The 11,206-nt window shown below is 34.7% G+C and overlaps 1 protein-coding gene across 1 annotated transcript in view; it reads left to right on the top strand.

Annotated features, from left to right (window-relative positions):
* Nucleotides 1-9,153, top strand: part of LOC120301001 (voltage-dependent calcium channel subunit alpha-2/delta-3) — a 405,499-nt gene extending 396,346 nt beyond the window's left edge. The window contains exons 32-35 of the mRNA XM_039327628.1: nucleotides 2,714-2,789; nucleotides 4,498-4,550; nucleotides 5,940-5,995; nucleotides 8,915-9,153. Coding sequence (XP_039183562.1) covers nucleotides 2,714-2,789; nucleotides 4,498-4,550; nucleotides 5,940-5,995; nucleotides 8,915-9,030 — 301 coding nt within the window. The 3' untranslated portion in view covers nucleotides 9,031-9,153. The remainder of the gene's footprint in view (nucleotides 1-2,713; nucleotides 2,790-4,497; nucleotides 4,551-5,939; nucleotides 5,996-8,914) is intronic.
* Nucleotides 9,154-11,206: the final 2,053 nt, after the last annotated feature.

An 11,206-nucleotide genomic window follows, 5' to 3' on the forward strand; every position in this document is an offset into this window, starting at 1 on the left:
CCTATCCCAGGTCCTGGGTAAGGACTCGATAGGTAGACAAAATGCCAAATCCAGTCTGAACATCTGGCTGACTGTGCGATGATCCATAATAATAATAATAATAATAAAAGTTGGAAGGTACCCTGGAGGTTATCTTGTCCAACCCCCTGCTCAGGCAGGAAACCCTATACCATTTCAGACAAATGGCTGTCCAGTTTCTTCTTAGAGACTTCCAGTGCTGGAGCATTCACAGCCTCCGGATGCAGATATATAAGTGGTATATAAGTCTAAGTGCTATTGCTATTGCAGTTTCCAAAACATCCAATGCAGTGCTAGGCTGCATTAACAGAGAGATAGAATCAAGATCACGTGAAGTATTAGTACCATTTTATGAAGCCTCAGTAAGACCACACTTGGAATATTGCATGTAGTTTGGTCGCCACAACATAAAAAAGATGTTGAGACTCTAGAAGTGCAGAAAAGAGCAACAAAGATGATTAGGGCACTGGAAGCTAAAATATGTGAGGAACAGTTGCAGGAATTGGGTATGTCTAGTCTAGTGAAAAGAAGGACCCGGGGCGTGTGTGGATATTATAGCAGTGTTCCAATATTTGAGTGGTTGCCCCAAAGAAGGGGAGTCACTATTTTCCAAAGCACCAGAAGCAAGACAATGTTTGGAAATTACCCAAGAGAGAAGCAACCTAGAACTAAGGAAAAATTTCCTGACAGTAAGAACAATTAATCAGCGGAACGACTTGTACCCAGAAGTTGTGGGTATCAGTAATTCAAAATAATGAACATACTGTACATCAGGCATGTCAAACTGCCGGCCTGCGGGCCGGATGTGTCATGCCGAAACCGCGCCCACCCCATTGCCGGCAATGAGGAAAAAGTTGTGATACATTGAGCGACGTCATGTGACATCGTGAGTTTGACAAGCTTGCTGTACATAATACTTTCTCCTCCTATTTTCTGCACCATCACCTTGTGAGGTGGGATGGGCTGAGAAAGAGCTATTGGCCCAAAGTCACCAAGCTGGCTTTATTTCTCTTTCTATTGATTGTTGTGAGCTGCCTGGAGTAATTATCTGTGGCCATATAAGTCTTGTAAATAAAATAAAAAAAATGTTTCTCATTTTAACTAATTTTTCAGTTATCCAGGAAACTGGAATATAAAAAGTGCATTTTATAAACTACCATCTAAGCTATTCAGTTTGTATGTTATAGCTGTAAAAGTTGGGTACCTAATCATGGCACAAACATGAATGGCAACATCTTTTTTTCTGCCATAATTATACGACATTGCCTTCATCTTCTCCCCAGCCCATGTGTGAGACAATTCTTAGGTCTTCTAATGTTAAAACAGAATCTTGCTCCTTAAGTCAACTCTGTTGAAGGACAATCTCAAGGTGGGTAAAATCAAACCTGTATAATGCATACCTGTACATAAGGTGCATCAAATTTAATCCTTCTGTGTTTTAATTCTCATGAAAGCATGTGAGCCAATGAAATAGTAAGCTGTTTTAGAAAATAATGTGAACAATTTGGCTTATTCAGGGTAATTGAACTAAATATGTAGTTCTATTTAAAAGATTATGGCTTACAGCAATATGATTCTGTCATTTTTGTTAACATGCGCCAAGCCAATTTATTTCTGCATTAACTTCACTTCATTTGATGTAGGCAAACAAAACCCAATGCAACTCAATGCATTTAAATTACACATTCAGGTTGTTAATGTTCAGATTCTTTGGCTAAAACGTTATAGCTAATTTGCATAGAATAAATATAATGTCCTGACTGAACTGTTTTTGGCAAAGAGCAACTATGAGATTTCAAAATATCTGAGAATAGATTAAAATCATCCTATCACAGTGGAAGAGGGCTTGTCAAAATTGGGGAAGATCTATCCTAAGTCAAGTGTCCCTATCCACACACACACACACACATACACACACACACGAGATCCAAGTAGCACATGAAGCCACACACCTCAGTCTGTGGAAAAAATGCTTTCCATGGAATTGATCTCTGGCACCCAAAAGGTTGGGGGCCACTGATCTAAGTAATCTTTTCACCAGCTTTGTCAGATTTTGGATATCAAATAGGTCTTTGATTCTATAAATACCTTAATAAATATATATATATATATAGTTGACAACAAGCAACTTGCTAAATATAATCATTCAATTCACTGAAAATTACATGATTTTCTTTTACAACTATGCATCTCATTTTTTCTTCACTTTTACACAAATATATCTAGAGAGAATGCATATGGAATGTGACAGACTATTTTGAAGCATCAGATAGCACAAAATACATTTTTTTAATTCTAGAAAAAGTCAAATAACACCATTAGACATTCTAATATGTGTTATTTAAATTATTTATAAATTATTTTAGTACTTCAGTGTTACTGTTTTTAGAGTTGCTAAAGGAGCAGAAACCAATATTTTCATTTTTAAATGCATATTTCTGTTTTGTGAATCAGTTTAATATTCAGTCTGACAGTTTTATTTTCCTGACAGTTTTATTCAGTCCTTAGACTTACACATTTTTTCTTTACATTTTATTTTTTTTAATCTGAGTTTGTATTACCTCTATAATCCAACCATTCCCTTTAAAAATGCTATTGCTATTTTTGCCTTGTGGGCAAATCTTGTTGCGTTTCACATTATTTTTCAATTTATTTTTTCCCTTCTAGTCAAGCAGTTTTCTATTCTTCTCTATAGAATTACTCTGTATGACTACCAAGCCATGTGTAGAACAACCAAAGAGAGTAGTGATAGCGCCCATACCTTATTGGATGTAAGTATTCTTCTACTGCTTATTATTACATTGTCATTTATTTCTAATCTTATATATCCTTATCAAAGTATCAATGACCTTTATTCCTAGATCAGTGTTTATGGTGTCCAACAAAACATTATGGTAATTGTTTAAACCAGGGGTCTTCAAACTCCTGGCTGAGGAATTTTGGGAATTGAAGTCTATGAGTCATAAAAGGGCTGAGTTTGAAGACCCCTGGTTTAAACTATTAGCTCACATGAACGTTGAAGACTTTTCAACATGTTTGTCCCTAATGTATGCTTGCATCCTGGATTTGTAAATTGTCTATAAATACATAACCTTTTATAGAACAGTAAGCATTTCATATATTGTGGGATTACATTCTTGTATCACTCTTCCTGGAATAATACCTTTGATCACAATAGGATGTGTTTTGGAATAGATGCATAAAATTGTACCATAATTCTCATTTAGCTGGAAAATCAGGAATTTTAACAACAATATTATATTTGTTTCTGGCCAACTTATAAAACATGAATATTTTCTTGTATTATAACAATAAATCATCAGTATAATAATTGCTGGATCAAAATTAGGATGGGTTTGTTTAAAAAAATAAAAAGTGCTATAAAGTAGGAACAATTACTACTGATTCATTTGATTAATATCTCACCTTTCCTCTAGGACAGGGGTATCAAACTGCCGGCCTGTGGACCAAATGTGTCATGGCGAAACCGTGCCTACCCCATTGCCGGCAATGGAAAAAAAGTCACGACATGTCACGTGACATTGCGAGTTTGACACCCCTGCTCTAGGACCTCAGGAAGGCATATGTACCACTACCTTCTTTATTTCCTCACAAAATATTATGTTGGGCTGAGAGTTGGATTGATTTGAAAAATAATGATAAGAGCTTTCATGAGCTTGAACCAGTGTCTCCCCTCTATAATCCACATTTTAATCACTACACTATTTTGATCTACAGTTTTTAAGTTTATGAATTAAATAAAGCAGTTGCTTTAACTTTCAAATATTCTTTGTGATAAAAAACATGATTGATATAAAATGAAAAGTCACTACCATGAATAGTAAGATGCACATAGATAAATTCAGGGAGGGAGGGAGGGAGGGAGGGAGGTAGGAAGGAAGACTGTATTTATGTAATTTTAACCTAATGTCTTTCTTGCAATTTTCTGAGAAACATTTGATTCGCTACTGTTAAATATGCTGTTGGTCCAATTCAGCAAATTTGTTCAAGCTTTCACTAAATGCTTCTTAAATTTTCTAGCAAACAAGTGAATTTACAATATAGGTTATATCTCATATAAAACAATATGATTTATATCTCATGTATAGAATTTTTTGAAACTTTCCAACCATTATTGAGGTGATTGTCATATATGTCCTCATTTATTGTTATTTTGGACATTATGATTTTTGGGTGACATTAGAAGATGCTGTAAATCAATGATGGGGTAATAGTTATAGAATAAATGAGTTTGGGAAGTGATACAAGTCATAGAACTTCAAGCAACATGTTATTTTCAATTCTCTTTTTGCCAATAATTATATCACATAAACATCACAATAATATTTGTGCTAAAATCATAGCATTTTATTCATTTGTAGAAATATTAATGTATTTAAAACATTATATACATCTGTCACTTAATATATACATATTATACATTCTGGCTTTTTGATTAAGTAATTTGTTTGTCTTCAGCCTTACAAAGCTTTCTTTGCTGCAGTCAAATGGATTGTGACTGAACTTGTCTTGTAAGTAAAACTTGTTCTGATTTGAAGATCGTACTTTTCCATTTTTCATTCTTCTTGTTGTACCAGTTGAGTAATTTATGTACACTTTCAAATCCTTAGTGTATAATTTTAGCGGTTTAAAAAGTACTTAAAGCCTTATGGATTTCACAGTAATCATTTCCAAAATATAAACTAATAATGCAATTCAATACATGCCTACTCAAATGTAGAATCCTATTATTTTCAGTGGAGCTAACTCCTGGGTAATTCAAATATAGGATTGCAGCCTAAATTTATTACTGTGGTTGCACTTAGATGTAATATAAATATTTGGCTGATTCCAGTTCTGCTTGGGTGGGCTATTAATGTGTGTATTTTCTCAGAGGATCTTCTGTTGTTCTCTAATTTCTTAAGTGATTGCAGCCCTGTGATTGGCATATTTGAAGTTCATGCAAGATCTAGTGGTTGTTTTCCACATGATATAGAACTCCTGTCAATTCATAATAGTTTTAAAGTAAAAATGGATTATACACTTGAGTGGTAATTTCTTTTGCATAACTGGACCCCACCAGTAAAGCATAAAGGAGTTTTAACATTTTTGTTAAGATCTGTTTAGTGGAGAGTAGGAATGGCAGGAGACATTGAACAATCTGTAATTGACCAGGTTTATTACTTTACAGATATTCACAATGTAGATTTAAATGAGATTTCTCATAGTGGATGGAAAAGAATGTGTGTGCATATGATTTATTGCAAACTAAATCTGCAAAATTTAAAATAGAATTAAACCTTGATGATGACTATACAAAACAATATGGGTATTAGAAGGTAAAGTTCAGAAAATGTTCTAGGTTGCTTGTTTATGATAACCATTTTTCCTTTCAATGTGAACATTTAAAAGCTATTGCCATTGACTTTAGTCTTCACATAAGCATGACTTGAAGCTGACACATTTTCATGGGAATGTTGTATTTTTGTATGAGAAAGTTTTGTCATTTGCTGACAAAATGAGAAATAATATTTCTCTGTTTATGAGCCTATTGTGGGAATTGGAGATTTTGCCTGCCTAAGGATTGAATGTATGCATCATAGATTTTAATCCCACAATCAATGTGTTCTCTGTACTGGAGAAATAGCTACTGCAACTTGTCATGCACTAGAAACTGCAATAAGGTATTTTTTAAATAAAATTCTTGGCTACAGAACAGTCCAACAGAGATACCAATTTCAACAGAATTTGAAATTGTAAAATGAATTCAGCTGGGAGAAAATGTACAACTATAGCAGACAATATCTCATCATGAGCTTAGCTTGATGTCTGTTTTTGAACATGCTGGAAAAAAATTATTACTGACAGTTAATGGTATGAACTTGCCAGATATAATCAAATAATATATTTTTGTGGCTTAGGTTTCTGGTGGAATTTAATCTATGCAATTGGTGGCATTCGGATCTTATGGCAAAGGGTAAGAATAATGTATATTAACAGATATATTAACATCTGTGTTATTTGCTTTTATAAGAAGTCAATATTCCACAAAGCTTGAGGTACAAAGGAACTTCCAGTTTTTCTAAAGGTACGCACAAAAGAGAAAATTATTTTCTTTTGAGTTTGAAGTAGAACAGTTTAACAACAGTTTTTGATCCTAGAAAGTTTTTCTAAAACTATCTCAGTGATGTGAACATTACTGCATTGTGTTTAATTTTTTCAAACACTGGGATTGCAGTAAACCAATTAAAGTTTCCTGGAGATGATATGAAGCTTCTGACATTGCTAGAAAAGCATGGGAGAGACAGTCACTACGCTAGTCTTGCAAGAATCATTCCCAGTGCAAAAAAGTCTGTATTTCCATCCAGAGTTCTGCAGCTTCTGTGTAAGTCCTATGCACCCAATACAAAAATAATCTAGGCAGAAGTGAAATAGAAAAATGAATTCCTACTCCTTAGTGGCGGGTGCCTAATACAAGGAGCAAATTAAGTACATCCATTGGTTTTTGTGGTTTCGGTTTCTGGTGGAATTTAATGTATGCAATTGGTGACATTCATAAGTAAATGGCTAATATGGCTTTTGGGTAGAGCAATTTTTTATGGCACACTCTACTGAAAAGGAAATCATCTTGGTGACTTTTCAAAGAGCTACCCAAGGCAATGCAAGGCACACTGCATCATCCTGCTCACTGCCCAGAGCCACTTGGTTGAGATGGGCAACTATGGGAACTAAATAAATAATTTTTAAAAAAATCTTATGTGATCACTGTAATATTCTTGCATGATTTACCAGTCTTAAGGAAAAAGGAAAAGAAGCATTCCTCAGAACCAGTTGAAATTTTGCTCCCCTAGTGCCTGGATTTGAATCGATTGCAGTATAAACATGTATGCAGAGCCAATTTGGTTGGTTATGTTTAAGGCACCAGGCTAAAAATTGGGAACTGTGAGTTCTAGTTCCATCCTAGACACAACCTGGGTGACCTTGCGCCAGTCTTTCTCTCTTTTAACCCTAGGAAGCCAGCAATGGCTAACTACTTCTGAGATCTTGCCAGGAAAACTGCAGAGTAGTCACCAGGAATCAACACTGTCTCAAAGGCATCCCTGCACCTTTATAATGACTATTACAAATGACGTGTTTTACACTCTCTCACACTGTCCAGTGAAATGGTTTGCTACCCACAACTCTTTGTTTTAGAAGAATTAGAAATAAATATGTGTTGCAGCTATATTATTAACTTGCAGCCTTCTTTCCGTAAGGACATAGGTTTGCCATTACCTCAGAAGATAACGATACTGCCTTTTACTTTTTACACTGGAAGCTGGGCATATAATTACATACGTCATCTGCTCCCTTTTGTTAATTACTAGGAGGCTGCAAAGTATCCCCTCATCCTGATCACAAGAAAGGCATAATTTTAATGCAGTTGATGTTTATAGTCAATTGAATGAGCTGGCAGTCATAGGAGAGATGGTTACCAGCACAGATCCAAAAAATCAGAGAGCAAGTTGTTTTATCCCATCCTAATGAGATTTATGAAATCAGCAGTTAATACACCTTGAATCTTTCTTTTCCTTTTCTCTTTTTTGGCTGGGTTGGAAAAGGATGGTGGTTCCTGAATATAGCTTGCAAAATGGAAAGAAAATATTCACAGTTATTTGCATCCTATTTTTTACTGTGAAAAATTGAGTAAAGAATATATGGCATCTGTTAATCATGCTGATCATAGGAATCTCAGACATTAAGTTCAATAATTCTATGGCACCAGGTACTCCTTATCACTATACAAATAGACACAATTAGCAGGCATGGATATATATTGGTTTTGAAGAAAAACTAAAATAAAAAAACTCAAGGATGTGGGATTTTCTTTTAATTTTTTACCTTGACTTCAAGTGAAAGAAATTTGGACTGGATCCAAACTTAAGTCCTATTTAATATAGACCCACAGCAGTCAGTGAATGTTAAGCTAGTTGGCACCAACCTGGAGCATTGATTTTCATGTGTCTCCTGTGACAGAACTGTCATAATTGGTCAATATTTTAAGTAATAGATAACTGGGTAGGGACATGGCAGCAGATGGTATGTACTTTTTGCACAGTCTATAGCCTTGTAATGCACACTAGGGAAGAAGTTACTTAAAATAATGACAGCAACAGTATAAGTAACTGGATATCAACACGACACAAATTTTAAACTAATAATGTTAAAAATAATAAGTGGATGAAGTGGTGGGCGAAATGCAAAACTGCGGACCTCGTGATATGATGGGAGTAACGCAAAGAACAGCAAGAAGGAGAATATTAAAAATAATAGATTTAAAACTTATCCAAACAAGTTTAAGATTGGGAGGGGTGAGGTTAAGCAATTAAATAAATTTGATTTTTCAATGCAGCAGTGAGTAAATTATACAGTTTTATTGCAAATACGAAGTATGGTCTTAATACCACTCTTGTCAGATGCAAACTGAGAACAGTACTGCCATAATTTCCCATGGCTAACTAGGTTTTTTTTTTTTTTTTTTAAGAAGTAAGGGTAGGAATAACTATGAAATACCCTTCAATTCTACTAAGTACGTCTATATTGTTGCTGATACGTTCACAACTATTAAATTTATTCATGTATGCAGTTACCACTGAATCAATATTCTATCTCTTTCTTATGGCCAAACTATAATTAGAGTCATGTATTGTAAGAATATCTTTTAGTACTTTGTGTCTTCTTATAAGTGTCTTTTTTAATTATAAAATAAATCTTATGCATTACCAGCATAAATCACAGGGTGGCAGAAGCACTGTAATGATTTCACAAGGTCCAAAGCACTGATACAGCATCTCACACTGAAGAACTCTAAAATAAGTTATTATCAAAACCCTTCAGTCTCTCTTATTTTCTTTAGCTCAGCGATTGAAGCAAACCCTAGAGCCTTGTGACACTGAATATCCAGCTTTTGTTTCTGAACGCACAATCAAGGAGACTACAGGAAATATTTATTGCGATAACTGCTTCAAGTAAGTACTTAATTCTTTTTCCATGGAGTTGGTTGAGAAATTCTGAACTTCATGCTCATCTCATGGAAAACTGGCTCTTAGTATTACTCTAATCCCATCACAATATTTAGACTGTGATACTCATAAATTTAATAAGTAAAGCGATGTGACCTTAATGCTTCATAGGAGCCCTTCCTTGTGATCCTATCTGCTGCAGTTCCATAATCCAAAGAGTAAACAATGGCAAGATGTACAAACTGAGTCACTGTGAGTTTTATCTGTTACATAAAGAGGATTGTTCATTAGATGATCTTTTATTCAGACTGTACAAGTACAAATTTAGACACAGATTTTCTAAGGGAAGACAGTGGGGGGGGGGTTTATGAGATCCCCATTGATCACACTGTATAATTTGATGCATTCCTATTTCCTGATATGATAGAATTATAGTTACGTGGTCAAGGAAATGTCATTTCGAGGCACTAAAACTAATTCCAAAATTAGTTTTGCTACTGCATATTGGAATTGCCTGGAAACGTGGCTTACCCTTCCTTCCAGGTTTGGTAACCCAGCATAGGTACATGTGTCATGATTAGAAAAAGAAACTGAACTGCAGAAATGTTGATATATCACATTAGGAATCAAGGCAACAGATATTTGACACCATTGTAAGTAGGAAGGCTTACAATGGTGTTTGATGCAATCTGCCTCCCTTTGCACAGTTTCCTCTCAAAACTGAAGATATTGATGCAGCAAGAGACAAATCTATGCATAGGACCACATGGAGCTTAGAAGAAGAAAAATACTAGCTATTTATTTCTTTTCCTCCTTCTGAAGAGAGGAAAGGAATATTTTAGGTATGGACACAGTGAAAACTGAACCGGGAGGCGGGTCAAATTAGTAAACTAGATTTAATTGGTTGCTAATTCTCTGCATTTAGATATTAGCCAAAAAGAGCAAGGTGATGATGTCTCTGTAAGCTCTAAACTCTCAACACTATGAACATAACCATGTTTATAGTGTCTTGATATTTAAATAGATGGCAGATCAATCTCAAAGGCATTTTAAATGGAGTAGGAAGAGACTGGTCATCTGAACACCCTGCAGAAACTCCTCCTAGTTTAGTCAGAAGCAGATGACATTTATTAGCTAGTTTATCCAACAGCCAATTTTCCAGTCCCTTGGTAGATGAATTAGCTGCTGATGTAGTTACCAGATGTAGATACGTCTATCAGATTTTTGTTCCTTTGTGTTTCGGGGCTGCACAGTGAATACGTGAATCTTTGTGAAACTTTACACATAGAGAATCTCCTCACTAGATGATGTTTTGTACATCTCAGTATCTCCTTTATTACTGGTTTCTATCTTCCAACCTGGTTTTACATTTTTATACCTGTTAAGTTCAGTAATGTTATAATGCTTGAAAATAAGAATAGGTTAATTCGACTGACTCAAAAAGAGAAACTTGGTGAAAATTCAAAGTAGTAATAATCAACACACTAGGATCTAATGCCAAATTAGGCACTTCTTTTCTTTTTTCTTTTACAAAGTTAAGAACAAGGAAAACATTTCAAATATAATATACTCATCATTTAATGCTTCATGTATGATTATATAAAGAGGAATTGTAATTCAACATGGCCAGCTTTTCCCTATGTGAAATAAAAATATACCATTGATATTTTCAAAAGTATTTTCAGGTCAGGAAATATACTTGGATTGAATCAGTAGGAAAAATGACTTTACTGAAAATTATGTAGTTTAAGAATAATAAATTGTGATAAATTTTCTCAGAAATCATTTTATATTCCAGGGTAGAAATAAATCCTCTATGCTAATAATATGTTGATCTCAAGGCACCCATGATTTTTCACAGCAAGGAATAGTAATCCAAAGAAATAAGTGCTAGAGACTCATGGGAACATTCTTCATGGTGTAATTTATTCAATTACTGACATTTGCAATCAGCAAATGGTGACACAGGGCAGATTCTGCTTCTGACATCACAGTGTTTTTTGCACAATTTTTCTGCCTCTTTGTGGGGAAAGAAAGAAAGAAAGAAAGAAAGAAAGAAAGAAAGAAAGAAAGAAAGAAAGAAAGTCAAAGTACTGTATCCAACAGTTAGGCTTCTCTGTAAATATAAAATGTGGGAAATAGTGTTGATGGAGGAGCTTATTCATAAAAGAGATTCCATAAATGGA

The sequence above is a fragment of the Crotalus tigris genome, unplaced genomic scaffold (assembly GCF_016545835.1).
Source record: "Crotalus tigris isolate CLP2741 ecotype Arizona unplaced genomic scaffold, ASM1654583v1 scf7180000024362.2655971311:6658466, whole genome shotgun sequence".
Taxonomy (NCBI): Eukaryota; Metazoa; Chordata; class Lepidosauria; order Squamata; family Viperidae; genus Crotalus; species Crotalus tigris.